This window comes from Myxine glutinosa, chromosome 5 (assembly GCF_964187855.1).
Source record: "Myxine glutinosa chromosome 5, kmMyxGlut1.1, whole genome shotgun sequence".
NCBI classification, from domain to species: Eukaryota; Metazoa; Chordata; class Myxini; order Myxiniformes; family Myxinidae; genus Myxine; species Myxine glutinosa.
Window position 1 is genome coordinate 176,548,388 of NC_136265.1, and position 17,357 is coordinate 176,565,744.

The 17,357-nt window shown below is 43.7% G+C and overlaps 1 protein-coding gene across 5 annotated transcripts in view; it reads left to right on the top strand.

The window, feature by feature from the left end:
* LOC137426687 (ADP-ribosylation factor-binding protein GGA1) overlaps positions 1-17,357 on the top strand; it is a 66,761-nt gene that overhangs the window by 2,717 nt on the left and 46,687 nt on the right. The window contains exons 1-2 of one of the 5 annotated variants that reach the window (XM_078779121.1): positions 3,882-3,952; positions 4,132-4,216. The exons of 1 other annotated variant lie outside the window; for it this stretch is intronic. In XM_078779121.1, coding sequence (XP_078635247.1) covers positions 3,913-3,952; positions 4,132-4,216 — 125 coding nt within the window. In that variant the 5' untranslated portion in view covers positions 3,882-3,912. Of the gene's footprint in view, positions 1-3,881; positions 3,953-4,131; positions 4,217-17,357 lie in introns of those variants that run through there. 3 more of the 5 variants (XM_078779123.1, XM_078779124.1, XM_078779125.1) reach the window with 3 other exon arrangements.

Sequence of the window (17,357 nt, forward strand, 5' to 3'; positions counted from 1 at the left end):
GCGGTCCACAATGGTGAGGAGGTGGGTGAAACCCCGCAAGGGGGGGCAGAGGTCCCACCAAGTCGACGTGCACATGGTCGAACCGACGTTCTGGCACCGTAAACGGGGCCAACGGGGCCTGGGTGTGGCGGTGGACTTTCGCGCGCTGGCATGCGAAGCACATCCTGGCACAGTCGCGGACGTTCTTCCGGAGGCCATGCCAGATGAACTTTGCCGCGACAAGCTTCTGGGAAGCCTTCGTGCCCGGGTGGGACAGGCCGTGGATGGCGTCAAAAACCCGGCGCTGCCAGCCAGCGGGCACGATGGGGCGAGGCCGGCCGAGGGAGACGTCGCACAAGAGGGCAGTGCCTGCGACGTCGAACGGTACCTCGGTGACGCGGAGGCCCGTGACGGCGGTCCGAAAGGCCTGGACGTCGGGGTCGGCGGTCTAGTCCGCCGCCATCCGGGCATAGTCGATCCCAGGGTGGACCGCGTGTGCAACGGACCGGGAAAGGCAATCCGCCACCGGGTTGTCCTTACCCGCGATGTGTCAGATGTCCGTCGTGTACTCGGACACGGCAGAGAGGTGACGTTGCTGCCGGGCCGACCACGGCTCGGCGACCTTGGCCATCGCGAAAACAAATGGCTTGTGATCAACGCAGGCTGTGAACGGGCGGCCCTCGAGAAGATGGCGGAAGTGTCGGACCGCCAGGTGGAGCCCGAGCAGCTCGCGGTCGAAGGTGCTGTACCGGCGTTCGTGCGGGCGGAGCTGCCGGCTAAAAAACGCCAGCGGCTGCCAAGCACCATTCACCCACTCCTCGTGCACCCTGCCCACCGCGTAGTCCGACGCGTCGGTGGTGAGGGCGATGGGTGCATCGGGCGCCGGGTGCGCTAGCATGGTGGCGTTGGCCAAGGCCAGCTTCGCGCCCGCAAACGCCATGTCCATCTGGTCCGTCCAGGCGATATCCCATTTGCCCGGCTTCCCCGGGAGGGCCTCGTGCAGGGGGCGCGGGAAACTCCGGACCGCCTCCACCTTGGCCGGTAAAGGGATGGCCCCGTGCCTGGTGATGCGGTGCCCCAAGAAGTTGATGCCGGTGACGCCGAACCGGCACTTCGCGGGGTTGATTATCAGGCCAGGCTGGCCCAGGCGTTCGAAGAGCGTGTGGAGATGGAGCAGGTGCTCCTCCCGGGATGCGCTCGCGACTAGGATGTCGTCCAGGTAGACATAGACGAAGGATAAGTCGCGCAAGACGCTGTCCATGAGCCGCTGGAACGCCTGGGCCGCATTTTTCAACCCAAAAGGCATCCGCAAGAACTCGAAGAGGCCGAAAGGTGTTATAACGGCCGTCTTCGGTACATCGTCCGATTGTACGGGGACCTGGTGGTAGCCCCCGATGAGGTCCACCTTGGAAAAAATGGTCATGTTCGCCAACCGGGCGGAAAAGTCCTGAATATGCGGGACCGGGTAGCGGTCGGGGGTGGTGGCGTCGTTGAGCCTGCGGTAGTCACCGCACGGCCTCCATCCGCCGCCGGGCTTGGGCACAATGTGCAGAGGTGAGGCCCATGCGCTGTTGGAGCGCCGGACGATGCCCAGCCGCTCCAGCATGGCGAACTCCGCTTTCGCAACGGCGAGCTTCGTTGGGTCGAGGCGGCGCGCTCGGGCATAGACCGGTGGTCCGACGGTGGGAATATGGTGTTCCACCCCGTGTTTGACGGCCACCGCTGAAAAGGTGGGCCGCGTGAGTGCCGGGAAACTGGTGAGGAGGCGGGTAAACTCGTCCGCTGCCGGAAGCGTACAGACCAACCTCGCCGGGATGGAACCGCTCAGCAAGCCGCTTGGTAAGCCGCTCGGTGAGCCACTCAGCGAGCTGCTCAACGAGCCGCTCAGCAAGCGAGCTGAAGGTTTCGGCCTGGATGAGGCGTCTGTGCTTAACGTCCACCAACAGCCCATTCGCACAAAGGAAATCCGCACCGAGCAGGGCCATTGGCACGCTGGCGGTGATGAAAGACCATTGGAAGCGCTGCCCCCCAAACCGCAGCGAGAGACAACGCTTCCCGAATGTGCGGATGGGAGTTCCGTTGGCGGCGAGCAAGGCAGGGCCCCGGCCCGCGGCTTGCTTGTCGGACGCGGAGGCATGGAGGACGCTTACCTGCGCTCCAGTGTCGCACAGAAATCGACGACCAGACGAGGTGTCTGTCATGAAAAGGAGGCTGCCGGAATGGCCGACGCTCATGGCCGCAAGTGAGCGCCGGCCCAGTCGTTTCCCGACCCGTCGAAAGAGCACGGCGGGCGGCACGCCCTAGCCTTGCGGCTGAACCTGTCATGATAATAGCACCAGGTTTGCCCCGGTGGTGGCTGCCGCGTCGGTCATGATGGCGGTGGTGGACGGGGTGTAGCAGCGGCCACGAGGGGGTGCGGCGCTGAAGCCTCCGCACCGGGATCCAGTACGGCAGCGCTATACGTTGGCCGCGTGTCGCAGACCGCGAAAAATTTGTCCGCCTCTCCGGCCAGGGCGCGGGGTTCCGTTATGGTCGAACCGGCCAGCACGAGCCGCACCTGCACAGGTAGCTGGCGGAGGAAAAGCGCTCGGAAAAGGAAATCCGGGCGTTGGTCTCCAAGAAGGGACAACATATAATCCATCCGAATGGACGGTCGTGTGTCGCCGAGGGCGGGAAGGTCAAGGAGGCGGTCGGCGCGGTCGGCCTCCGTGAGCCCAAACGTGGTGAGGAGAAGTCGTTTGAGCGACGCGTACTTGTGGGCGGGCGCCGAAGGATGGACACGACGCGGGCGGCAGTGCCGGGACCGAGGGCGGCGACCACGTGAAAGTGCATGGTGTCGTCCGCCGTGATGCCCCGGAGCTGGAATTGGGCTTCGGCCTGCACAAACCAAATGTCGGCCTGTGCTTCCCAGAACTCCGGGAGTTTAACGGCGACAGCGGTGGTAGCCATGGCGCGTTCAGGGGTCAGCTACGGCTGAACCAGTCGGGGTCACCAGTGTGGTGCTATGCACACACAACTCGTTTGCCAAGAAGGTAGGTCCACCACGCTTTGTACAAAACCAAACACTTTATTCTATGCTCGCACGTAAGCACTGGGCGGGCTCGACTTTCGAGCCCGCGTATATGTCCCGAGGCCACGCCTTGCCCTCGGGCGTGGCCGGTCGGCCGAAAGGCGGGGCATGTATCCCCATTCAACCCTGCGCCTCATGACGCCTTTGCTCCGGGCGTGGCCCGAGCCGTGCTTCCACGCCCGGTCGCTCGCGTCACCCACTGGTGCGCGGAATTATTACCCGCTGACGTTGTGTCCGCCACAACAGAAAATATGTAGTGTATAAATTTCTACAGAAACATTTCAAACATTACGAAATCCATTGTTACTTCACCAAAAAATAATTTTTATGATTCATTCACCATGTGGAATGAGTTGACGCAGTTAGTTGACGCAATTAGTTGCGATCGCAGTTGACTCACAAATGAACGCGTCGTCAGGGCCTTTGTTTTTGCTTTCTAAGATGGCGTCGCGATTGGTTGTTTAGATGCTTCGTGACGTCAATGCATAAGGTCAATTAAAGGGCAGTCTGATTACGGTTTTGAACTTTCACTGTAACTGGAAAAAATGTTTTTTTTACATCGTCACGATTTTTGAGAATATTTCATTTTCTGTGTTTGTATTCTTGTCATTTTTATTTCCTCTCCTGGTATTTGATCTTATAAAAATTATTTGCTTAGGGTTTAGGCGGTGTATTGTACGAATCATTGTTTGCATGTTCCGAATTATGAAAATATATTTTAACATATTGTACCCAAATCGAATTCAAGGTATCGTGAGCTGTGCAGCAATTGCTAAGATGAAGTGAAAGAGGTGAGGAATGGCGTGGTTAGTGCAGTGGAGGGAGCGCTTTGCGGAGCAGGCCGAGGCGGCCCTTGGCTGGTTATGGCGGTGGTTGGTTCGGAGTCATTGGAGTCCTGGCTGAGTACGTGCCTCGTTGTGTATCTTCAGACGTTACTTGTGTGGTTTGACAGCATTGTGAATGAGCTTTAAAACGGTCGTTGGTAATGAATTTGGTTGGTGGTGAGTTTGTTTTTTTTTCCACCCGTTGACGGTTGTGACGAGTAACAGTAGTGTATGTACCGTATGCGGCTGTTGTTGTAGACAAGGCGACCAACCCTCTCAACCGACAGGATGACTGGGAGTACATTATGGGCTTCTGCGATCAAGTCAACAACGAGCTGGAGGGGTAAGGATTCCATTGAGCTGCGGAATAAAGCCGATCACCATGACACCAGTGATGTGTTTGTAGTGGTTGAATTCCTCATTGGGTTCGGAACGTTAATCGAGTTGTTGTGGGGATGGTTTGGGATGATAATTGAGTAGTTGTTGGGATGGTTTGGGACTATAATTGAGTTGTGGGGATGGTTTGGGATGCTAATTGAGTAGTTGTGGGGATGGTTTGGGGGCGATAATTGAGTTGTGGGGATGGTTTGGGGCGATAATTGAGTTGTGGGGATGGTTTGGGACCACAATTGAGAAGTTGTTGGGATGGTTTGGGACGATAATTGAGAAGTTGTTGGGATGGTTTGGGACGATAATTGAGTAGTTGTTGGGATGGTTTGGGACGATAATTGAGTTGTGGGGATGGTTTGGGATGCTAATTGAGTAGTTGTGGGGATGGTTTGGGGGCGATAATTGAGGAGTTATGGGGATGGTTTGGGACGATAATTGAGAAGTTGTTGGGATGGTTTGGGATGCTAATTGAGTAGTTCTTGGGATGGTTTGGGACGATAATTGAGTTGTGGGGATGGTTTGGGATGCTAATTGAGTAGTTGTGGGGATGGTTTGGGGTCGATAATTGAGGAGTTGTGGGGATGGTTTGGGGCGATAATTGAGGAGTTGTGGGGATGGTTTGGGACCACAATTGAGGAGTTGTGGGGATGGTTTGGGACGATAAATTGAGTAGTTGTGGGGATGGTTTGGGGGCGATAATTGAGGAGTTGTGGGGATGGTTTGGGGCGATAATTGAGAAGTTGTTGGGATTGTTTGGGACGATAATTGAGGAGTTGTGGGGATGGTTTGGGACCACAATTGAGGAGTTGTGGGGATGGTTTGGGACGATAATTGAGTAGTTGTGGGGATGGTTTGGGGCGATAATTGAGTATTTGTTGAGATGGTTTGGGATGATAATTGAGCAGTTGTTGGGATGGTTTGGGACGATAATTGAGTAGTTGTGGGGATGGTTTGGTTTTTTTAAATTTTTTGGTTACAAGATCGAGGCTCGTGTAAGAGCTATTAAACATGAATGCCAAAAAAAAAAAACGGACACAGGACATAATAAAGAGAGCGGGAGACAAGATGGGGAGAGAGGAGGAAGCACACAAGCACAACATTTGAGAGCAGGGACGTCGGGAGATCTGTGGAAGGGAGGGGTCGTGGGAAGAGGGGTTGGGGTGGGAGAGGTAAAAACCACGTGGACACAGCTAGGACTTCCAGGAAAGAAGTCGGAATTTCAGAAAAATGGATCTGGGGTGAATTAACCGGGGTAGAAAAGATTAAGGTTTTGGATGGGCGAAGATAACAGATGGTGGTGAACAGCTGTTTTAAAGACCTGGAGGGAGGAGTGGGATTGAAGAGAGTGAGGGAGTTTCTTCCACAGGTGGGAGAAAAGAGGAATGAAAGAGTGAAGGTGAGCAGAGAGTCTTGATTTTGGCAGTTTCACCAGAAGAAGGTTGCTGGCAGATCTTGTGCGACCTGTAAGAGTATTTGGGGGACAAAGCGCAGGCAGGGCTGGGCTCGGCCAGAGAGGAGTCGGTAGAAGACAGCAAGACCACCAACTTGCCTGCGGTGAGTGAGTGAAAAGCCCTCAGAGTTAGCTTCATCGCGGGAGATTTCAATGATTCTGAAAGCTTTGGTTTCATCAGCATGAAGCAGAGCTAGGTGTGAGGCAGGAACACCAGCCCAGATGGGAGAGCAGTATTCCATTGAGCTGCGGAATAAAGTCTTGTATGTGGTGAGGAGCTCAGCTGTGCTAAGGAAGGACTTCGCACGATGGGGCGATGGGGCGCACGACGGAGGATGCCCAGTCGGCGACTGGCTTTGGAGGCCAGCTTGGAAATGTGGTTTTCCCAGGAAAGATCTTGGCAGATTGTGAGACCCTAGAGCTTGAGTGACAGAACTTCTTGGAGAGGATTGTTGAGAAAGTAGATGGGAGGGTTGTCCAGACAGTCTTTTCGGAGAGACATAGTGAGAGTGTGAGATTTGTCACGATTGAAAGGCATGTTCTACTTGTTTGACCAGTCTGTGATTTTGTCCAGGTCTGCAGAGAGTGGGGAGGCTGCAGACTGCTGATCTGAGGGATGAGGTATGGAGCGGCAACGAGTGGAGCCATCAGCAAAGAGATAGAGAGGATTTTCCAGAGTCGGAGAGATCATTGATACAACAACAACAACATGCATTTTAAGGCCATTTTCCCTGCTAGAGCGGGGGTTAGCCTTGCGGTCCCCATGACAATCTTCTCCATTTTGCCCTATTTTCTGCATCTCTCCTTGTTAACCCCCTTGCCCGCATTTCTTCTTCCACCATCTTTAGCCAAGTCTTTCTCGGTCTTCCCCGTCCTCTACTTCCTTCTGCATTCATTTCCATCACTCTTCTCAACCAGTCACTTTCATCCTTCCTCAACACATGACCAACCATCTCAACCTGTTCCTCTTCACAGCATCAATCACAGGCTCTATTCCCATCATCTTTCGCAATCGGAGAGATCATTGATGAAGACCAGAAAAAGCACAGGGCCCAGAACACTGCCTTGGGGAACTCCAGCCTTAACAGGCATGGGAGATGAGAGAAATCCATTCGGGGCGACATGTTCACCACGACCAGAGAGGAGATTTCCATGGATACCATAGGAGGAGAGTTTGGTGAGCAGAGCGGGGTGCCAGACCGTATCGAAGGCACGTGATATATCAAGGGAGACGGCTCTAATTTCCTGTTTGACATTGAGGACCTCCATCCATTGTTGAGACAGCAGAAGCAGTATGTCCAGAGTAGAATGACCTGGTCTGAATCCAAATTGATGATCAGAGATCTTGCCATTGGAGAAGAGGAAGGATTTGATATCGGAAGCAATGATGGATTCCATGACTTTGCTGATAATTGGGAGCAGGCTGATTGGTCTGTAGTTGCAAAGATCTGTTTTTGCACCTTTTTTGTGGAGAGTGGTAATGTTGGCTGTTTTCCAAGCTGATGGCAGTTGACCTTGAGCAAAAGAGAGGGTGAAGAGAACAGAGAGAGTGTGTGAAAGAGCGGCAGAGCAGGATTTTAGGAACTGTGGGCTGATGCCGTCTGGTTCAGTTGCTGAATCAGAGTCGAGGATTGACAGAAACTTAGCCACCTTGTCAGGAGAGAAGGACACAGCGTCCAAGAGCAGCTGGGTTCGACTGGGTAAGGTGGGTACAGAGAGAGATGGGTTCAGGACACAAGATTATGAGGCAAACACAGAGTTGAGGCATTCAGCTTTTTCATGTGCGGAGTCAGCTGTGTAGCCATTTGAGGGGATGGAGGGGGAACAAACACCAGAAACAGATTTGACCAGATGCCACCAGGATTTGGAAGAGGGAGACAGGTTTGAGAGTTCAATCTTCAGAGTAGAGAGATATTGTTTCCTGGCTCTCCTGAGGGTAGACACACTTTTCCGAGCTTTGTGAAAGGAAATGAGATTGCCTTCCGTTGGATTTGCCTTCCAGGAGGAGAAGGCAAGTTGTTTCAGGGCAACTGTGTCACCACAAGATTCCGTGTTCCATGGACAGGAGGAAGGGTAAGACAACTGAAGAAGAGATGGGATAAATCTGTGCATGAGAGAGAGAGCAGTTTACTTTGGAAGAATTCCCAGGATGAGTTGATGTCAGAGGCGGTAGAGATGGGAGACCAGTCCAGATGATTGATGGCTGCTTGAAGACCATGCCAGTTGGCCTGAGTGAAATGCCAGAATCGTAGGCGCTGAGGAGGCTCTCTGAGAATGGCCAGAGAGATGTCCACTTTAACAAGGAAATGATCAGAAGAACCGATTGGAGCAGAAGAAGAGCAGCAGACATTTGCAGGGAAGTTGGTCATAACCAAGTCTGGAAGAGGAGATGCTCCATTGACTGATATCTGGGTTGGGAAATTGACAGATTGTGTCAGTCCCAGTGAGTGAGTTGTGGGGATGGTTTGGTGCGATAATTCAGGAGTTGTGGGAATGGTTTGGTCCGATCATTGAGTAGTTGTGGGGATTTTTTGGGACGATAATTGAGGAGTTGTGGGGATGGTTTGGGACGATCATTGAGTTGTTGTGGTGATGGTTTGGGACGATCATTGACTAGTTGTGGGGATGGTTTGGGACGATCATTGAGTTGTTGTGGTGATGGTTTGGGACGATAATTGAGGAGTTCTGGGGATGGTTTGGGACGATCATTGAGTTGTTGTGGGGATGGTTTGGGACGATCATTGAGTTGTTGTGGTGATGGTTTGGGACGATCATTGACTAGTTGTGGGGATGGTTTGGGATGATAATTGAGGAGTTGTGGGGGAGGCAGATAGGAATGTGTTTGTCAGGTGAGGTTGAGCACACGATTGTTGATGGGGATCGTAACAGATCGATGACGTATAAGCACAATGACATCATGACGTGATGGTGATCTTAAGGGAAAACGGAAGTAACATTCAATTGTTTGCTCATCAAAGTGCGGATGTTATTTATTTAAAACTACATGTTATCGCCTTTATGTTATTGATATAAAACTACATGTTATCTCCTTATGTTATTGATATAAAACTGCATGTTATCTCCTGATGTCATTCATATCAAACTGCATGCTATCTCCTGATTTCTCTTCATTGAAACTACCTGTTATCTCCTTATGTGGTTAATATAAAACTACATGTTATATGCTGATGTTCATATATAACTACATGTTGTCTCCTGATTTATCTTCATTTAAAACTACATGTTGTCTTCTGATCTTTGTTCATATAAAACTACATGTTATTTCCTGATGTCTCCATTTAAAACTTCATGTTATTTCCTGATGTCTCCATTTAAAACTACATGTTATCTCCTAATGTCTCCATTTAAAACTACACGTTATCTCCTAATGTCTCCATTTAAAACTACATGTTATCTCCTAATGTCTCCATTTAAAACTACATGTTATCTCCTAATGTCTCCATTTAAAACTACATGTTATTTCCTAATGTCTCCATTTAAAACTACATGTTATCTCCTAATGTCTCCATTTAAAACTACATGTTATCTCCTAATGTCTCCATTTAAAACTACATGTTATCTCCTAATGTCTCCATTTAAAACGACATGTTATCTCCTAATGTCTCCATTTAAAACTACATGTTATCTCCTAATGTCTCCATTTAAAACTACATGTTATCTCCTAATGTCTCCATTTAAAACTTAATGGTATCTCCTAATGTCTCCATTTAAAACTACATGTTATCTCCTAATGTCTCCATTTAAAACTACATGTTATCTCCTAATGTCTCCATTTAAAACTCCATGTTATCTCCTAATGTCTCCATTTAAAACTTCATGTTATCTCCTAATGTCTCCATTTAAAACTACATGTTTTTCCTAATGTCTCCATTTAAAACTACATGTTATCTCCTAATGTCTCCATTTAAAACTTAATGGTATCTCCTAATGTCTCCATTTAAAACGACATGTTATCTCCTAATGTCTCCATTTAAAACTCCATGTTATCTCCTAATGTCTCCATTTAAAACTCCATGTTATCTCCTAATGTCTCCATTTAAAACTACATGTTATCTCCTAATGTCCCCATTTAAAACTACATGTTATCTCCTAATGTCTCCATTTAAAACTCCATGTTATCTCCTAATGTCCCCATTTAAAACTACATGTTATCTCCTAATGTCTCCATTTAAAACTACATGTTATCTCCTAATGTCCCCATTTAAAACTTAATGGTATCTCCTAATGTCTCCATTTAAAACTACATGTTATCTCCTAATGTCTCCATTTAAAACTACATGTTATTTCCTAATGTCTCCATTTAAAACTACATGTTATCTCCTAATGTCTCAATTTAAAACTACATGTTATCTCCTAATGTCTCCATTTAAAACTACATGTTATCTCCTAATGTCTCCATTTAAAACTACATGTTATCTCCTAATGTCTCCATTTAAAACTACATGTTATTTCCTAATGTCTCCATTTAAAACTACATGTTATCTCCTAATGTCTCAATTTAAAACTACATGTTATCTCCTAATGTCTCCATTTAAAACTACATGTTATCTCCTAATGTCCCCATTTAAAACTTAATGGTATCTCCTAATGTCTCCATTTAAAACTACATGTTATCTCCTAATGTCTCCATTTAAAACTCCATGTTATCTCCTAATGTCTCCATTTAAAACTTAATGGTATCTCCAAATGTCTCCATTTAAAACTACATGTTATCTCCTAATGTCTCCATTTAAAACTGCATGTTATTTCGTAATGTCTCCATTTAAAACTACATGTTATCTCCTAATGTCTCCATTTAAAACTTCATGTTATCTCCTAATGTCTCCATTTAAAACTACATGTTATCTGCTTATGTCTCCATTTAAAACTTCATGTTATCTCCTAATGTCTCCATTTAAAACTTCATGTTATCTCCTATTGTCTCCATTTAAAACTACATGTTATCTCCTAATGTCCCCATTTAAAACTACATGTTATCTCCTAATGTCTCCATTTAAAACTTCATGTTATCTCCTAATGTCTCCATTTAAAACTACATGTTATCTCCTAATGTCTCCATTTAAAACTTCATGTTATCTCCTATTGTCTCCATTTAAAACTACATGTTATCTCCTAATGTCCCCATTTAAAACTACATGTTATTTCCTAATGTCTCCATTTAAAACTACATGTTATCTCCTAATGTCTCCATTTAAAACTACATGTTATCTCCTAATGTCTCCATTTAAAACTACATGTTATCTCCTAATGTCTCCATTTAAAACTACATGTTATCTCCTAATGTCTCCATTTAAAACTACATGTTATCTCCTAATGTCTCCATTTAAAACTACATGTTATCTCCTAATGTCTCCATTTAAAACTACATGTTATCTCCTAATGTCTCCATTTAAAACTACATGTTATTTCCTAATGTCTCAATTTAAAACTACATGTTATCTCCTAATGTCTCCATTTAAAACTACATGTTATCTCCTAATGTCTCCATTTAAAACTACATGTTATCTCCTAATGTCTCCATTTAAAACTACATGTTATCTCCTAATGTCTCCATTTAAAACTACATGTTATCTCCTAATGTCTCCATTTAAAACTCCATGTTATCTCCTAATGTCTCCATTTAAAACTTCATGTTATCTCCTAATGTCCCCATTTAAAACTACATGTTATCTCCTAATGTCCCCATTTAAAACTACATGTTATCTCCTAATGTCCCTATTTAAAACTACATGTTATCTCCTAATGTCCCCATTTAAAACTACATGTTATCTCCTAATGTCCCCATTTAAAACTACATGTTATTTCCTAATGTCCCCATTTAAAACTACATGTTATCTCCTAATGTCTCCATTTAAAACTACATGTTATCTCCTAATGGCTCCATTTAAAACTTCATGTTATCTCCTACATGTTATCTCCTAATGTCTCCATTTAAAACTACATGTTATCTCCTAATGTCCCCATTTAAAACTACATGTTATCTCCTAATGTCTCCATTTAAAACTACATGTTATTTCCTAATGTCTCCATTTAAAACTACATGTTATCTCCTAATGTCTCCATTTAAAACTACATGTTATCTCCTAATGTCTCCATTTAAAACTTCATGTTATCTCCTAATGTCTCCATTTAAAACTTCATGTTATCTCCTAATGTCTCCATTTAAAACTACATGTTATTTCCTAATGTCTCCATTTAAAACTACATGTTATTTCCTAATGTCTCCATTTAAAACTACATGTTATTTCCTAATGTCTCCATTTAAAACTACATGTTATCTCCTAATGTCTCCATTTAAAACTTCATGTTATCTCCTAATGTCTCCATTTAAAACTACATGTTATCTCCTAATGTCTCCATTTAAAACTACATGTTATCTCCTAATGTCTCCATTTAAAACTACATGTTATTTCCTAATGTCCCCATTTAAAACTACATGTTATCTCCTAATGTCTCCATTTAAAACTACATGGTATCTCCTAATGTCTCCATTTAAAACTACATGTTATCTCCTAATGTCTCCATTTAAAACTACATGTTATCTCCTAATGTCTCCATTTAAAACTACATGTTATTTCCTAATGTCTCCATTTAAAACTACATGTTATCTCCTAATGTCTCCATTTAAAACTTCATGTTATCTCCTAATGTCTCCATTTAAAACTACATGTTATCTCCTAATGTCTCCATTTAAAACTACATGTTATTTCCTAATGTCCCCATTTAAAACTACATGTTATATCCTAATGTCTCCATTTAAAACTTCATGGTATCTCCTTATGTCTCCATTTAAAACTACATGTTATCTCCTCATGTCTCCATTTAAAACTTAATAGTATCTCCTAATGTCTCCATTTAAAACTACATGTTATCTCCTAATGTCTCCATTTAAAACTACATGTTATCTCCTAATGTCTCCATTTAAAACTTAATGGTATCTCCTAATGTCTCCATTTAAAACTACATGTTATCTCTTAATGTCTCCATTTAAAACTACATGTTATCTCCTAATGTCTCCATTTAAAACTTCATGGTATCTCCTTATGTCTCCATTTAAAACTACATGTTATCTCCTCATGTCTCCATTTAAAACTTAATGGTATCTCCTAATGTCTCAATTTAAAACTACATGTTATCTCCTAATGTCTCAATTTAAAACTACATGTTATCTCCTAATGTCCCCATTTAAAACTCCATGTTATCTCCTAATGTCTCCATTTAAAACTCCATGTTATCTCCTAATGTCTCCATTTAAAACTCCATGTTATCTCCTAATCTCTCCGAAAAGATCGACTGGACAACCCTCCCATCTACTTTCTCAACAATCCTCTCCAAGAAGTTCTGTCACTCAAGCTTTTGGGTCTCACTATCTGCCATGATCTTTCTTGGGAAAACCACATTTCCAAGCTGGCCTCCAAAGCCAGTCGCCGACTGGGCATCCTCCGTCGTGCGAAGTCCTTCCTCGGCACACCTGAGCTCCTCACCACTTACAAGGCTTTCATCCGCAGCTCAATGGAATACTGTTCTCCCCTATGGGCTGGTGCTCCTGTCTCACACCTGGCTCGGCTTCACGCTGTTGAATCCAAAGCTTTCAAAATCATTGGAATCTCCCGCGATGAAGCTATCTCTGAGGGCCTTTCACTCACTCACCGCAGGCAGGTAGGTGGTCTTTCTGTCTTCTACCGACTCCTCTCCGGCCTTGCTCCCCCAGCTCTCTCTGTGCTCTGTCCCCCAAATATTCCTACAGGTCGCACAAGATCTGCCAGCAACCCTCTGATGGTTAAACTGCCGAAATCTCGGCTCTCTGCTCACCTTCACTCTTTCATTCCTCTTTTCTCCCGCCTGTGGAACAAACTCCCACACTCCCTTCAATCCCTCTCCTCCCTCCAGGTCTTTAAAACAGCTGTTCACCACCATCTCTTATCTTCCCCCATCCATAACCTTGATCTTTTCTACCCCCACTAATTCACCCCAGATCCACCTTGTTTGAAATTCCAACTTATTTCCTGGAAATCCTGGCAGTGTCCATATGTTTATACCTCTCCCACCCCCCCCCCCCCTTCACATGCCTCCCCCCCTTCACATGCCTCCCCCCCAAAGCCCTCTCCCTCCCACAGATCTCTCGATGTCTCCATGTCTCTCGGTCCCTGCTCTCAAATGTTGTGTTTGTGTCCTTCCCCCTCTCTCCCCATCTTGTCTACCGCTCCCGATGTTATTTGTTTTATGTGTCTGTTTGTCTTTCTGTGTGATTAATGTTCGCTCTTTCACGAGCCTCGATCTTGTATACAAAAAAAAAAAAAAAAAATGTCTCCATTTAAAACTACATGTTATCTCCTAATGTCTCCATTTAAAACTACATGTTATCTCCTAATGTCTCCATTTAAAACTACATGTTATCTCCTAATGTCTCCATTTAAAACTTAATGGTATCTCCTTATGTCTCCATTTAAAACTACATGTTATCTCCTAATGTCTCCATTTAAAACTTAATGGTATCTCCTTATGTCTCCATTTAAAACTACATGTTATCTCCTAATGTCTCCATTTAAAACTTAATGGTATCTCCTTATGTCTCCATTTAAAACTACATGTTATCTCCTAATGTCTCCATTTAAAACTACATGTTATTTCGTAATGTCTCCATTTAAAACTACATGTTATCTCCTAATGTCTCCATTTAAAACTTCATGTTATCTCCTAATGTCTCCATTTAAAACTACATGTTATCTGCTTATGTCTCCATTTAAAACTTCATGTTATCTCCTAATGTCTCCATTTAAAACTTCATGTTATCTCCTATTGTCTCCATTTAAAACTACATGTTATCTCCTAATGTCCCCATTTAAAACTACATGTTATCTCCTAATGTCTCCATTTAAAACTTCATGTTATCTCCTAATGTCTCCATTTAAAACTACATGTTATCTCCTAATGTCTCCATTTAAAACTTCATGTTATCTCCTATTGTCTCCATTTAAAACTACATGTTATCTCCTAATGTCCCCATTTAAAACTACATGTTATTTCCTAATGTCTCCATTTAAAACTACATGTTATCTCCTAATGTCTCCATTTAAAACTACATGTTATCTCCTAATGTCTCCATTTAAAACTACATGTTATCTCCTAATGTCTCCATTTAAAACTACATGTTATCTCCTAATGTCTCCATTTAAAACTACATGTTATCTCCTAATGTCTCCATTTAAAACTACATGTTATCTCCTAATGTCTCCATTTAAAACTACATGTTATCTCCTAATGTCTCCATTTAAAACTACATGTTATTTCCTAATGTCTCAATTTAAAACTACATGTTATCTCCTAATGTCTCCATTTAAAACTACATGTTATCTCCTAATGTCTCCATTTAAAACTACATGTTATCTCCTAATGTCTCCATTTAAAACTACATGTTATCTCCTAATGTCTCCATTTAAAACTACATGTTATCTCCTAATGTCTCCATTTAAAACTCCATGTTATCTCCTAATGTCTCCATTTAAAACTTCATGTTATCTCCTAATGTCCCCATTTAAAACTACATGTTATCTCCTAATGTCCCCATTTAAAACTACATGTTATCTCCTAATGTCCCTATTTAAAACTACATGTTATCTCCTAATGTCCCCATTTAAAACTACATGTTATCTCCTAATGTCCCCATTTAAAACTACATGTTATTTCCTAATGTCCCCATTTAAAACTACATGTTATCTCCTAATGTCTCCATTTAAAACTACATGTTATCTCCTAATGGCTCCATTTAAAACTTCATGTTATCTCCTACATGTTATCTCCTAATGTCTCCATTTAAAACTACATGTTATCTCCTAATGTCCCCATTTAAAACTACATGTTATCTCCTAATGTCTCCATTTAAAACTACATGTTATTTCCTAATGTCTCCATTTAAAACTACATGTTATCTCCTAATGTCTCCATTTAAAACTACATGTTATCTCCTAATGTCTCCATTTAAAACTTCATGTTATCTCCTAATGTCTCCATTTAAAACTTCATGTTATCTCCTAATGTCTCCATTTAAAACTACATGTTATTTCCTAATGTCTCCATTTAAAACTACATGTTATTTCCTAATGTCTCCATTTAAAACTACATGTTATTTCCTAATGTCTCCATTTAAAACTACATGTTATCTCCTAATGTCTCCATTTAAAACTTCATGTTATCTCCTAATGTCTCCATTTAAAACTACATGTTATCTCCTAATGTCTCCATTTAAAACTACATGTTATCTCCTAATGTCTCCATTTAAAACTACATGTTATTTCCTAATGTCCCCATTTAAAACTACATGTTATCTCCTAATGTCTCCATTTAAAACTACATGGTATCTCCTAATGTCTCCATTTAAAACTACATGTTATCTCCTAATGTCTCCATTTAAAACTACATGTTATCTCCTAATGTCTCCATTTAAAACTACATGTTATTTCCTGATGTCTCCATTTAAAACTACATGTTATCTCCTAATGTCTCCATTTAAAACTTCATGTTATCTCCTAATGTCTCCATTTAAAACTACATGTTATCTCCTAATGTCTCCATTTAAAACTACATGTTATTTCCTAATGTCCCCATTTAAAACTACATGTTATATCCTAATGTCTCCATTTAAAACTTCATGGTATCTCCTTATGTCTCCATTTAAAACTACATGTTATCTCCTCATGTCTCCATTTAAAACTTAATAGTATCTCCTAATGTCTCCATTTAAAACTACATGTTATCTCCTAATGTCTCCATTTAAAACTACATGTTATCTCCTAATGTCTCCATTTAAAACTTAATGGTATCTCCTAATGTCTCCATTTAAAACTACATGTTATCTCCAAATGTCTCCATTTAAAACTACATGTTATCTCTTAATGTCTCCATTTAAAACTACATGTTATCTCCTAATGTCTCCATTTAAAACTTCATGGTATCTCCTTATGTCTCCATTTAAAACTACATGTTATCTCCTCATGTCTCCATTTAAAACTTAATGGTATCTCCTAATGTCTCAATTTAAAACTACATGTTATCTCCTAATGTCTCAATTTAAAACTACATGTTATCTCCTAATGTCCCCATTTAAAACTCCATGTTATCTCCTAATGTCTCCATTTAAAACTCCATGTTATCTCCTAATGTCTCCATTTAAAACTCCATGTTATCTCCTAATCTCTCCGAAAAGATCGACTGGACAACCCTCCCATCTACTTTCTCAACAATCCTCTCCAAGAAGTTCTGTCACTCAAGCTTTTGGGTCTCACTATCTGCCATGATCTTTCTTGGGAAAACCACATTTCCAAGCTGGCCTCCAAAGCCAGTCGCCGACTGGGCATCCTCCGTCGTGCGAAGTCCTTCCTCGGCACACCTGAGCTCCTCACCACTTACAAGGCTTTCATCCGCAGCTCAATGGAATACTGTTCTCCCCTATGGGCTGGTGCTCCTGTCTCACACCTGGCTCGGCTTCACGCTGTTGAATCCAAAGCTTTCAAAATCATTGGAATCTCCCGCGATGAAGCTATCTCTGAGGGCCTTTCACTCACTCACCGCAGGCAGGTAGGTGGTCTTTCTGTCTTCTACCGACTCCTCTCCGGCCTTGCTCCCC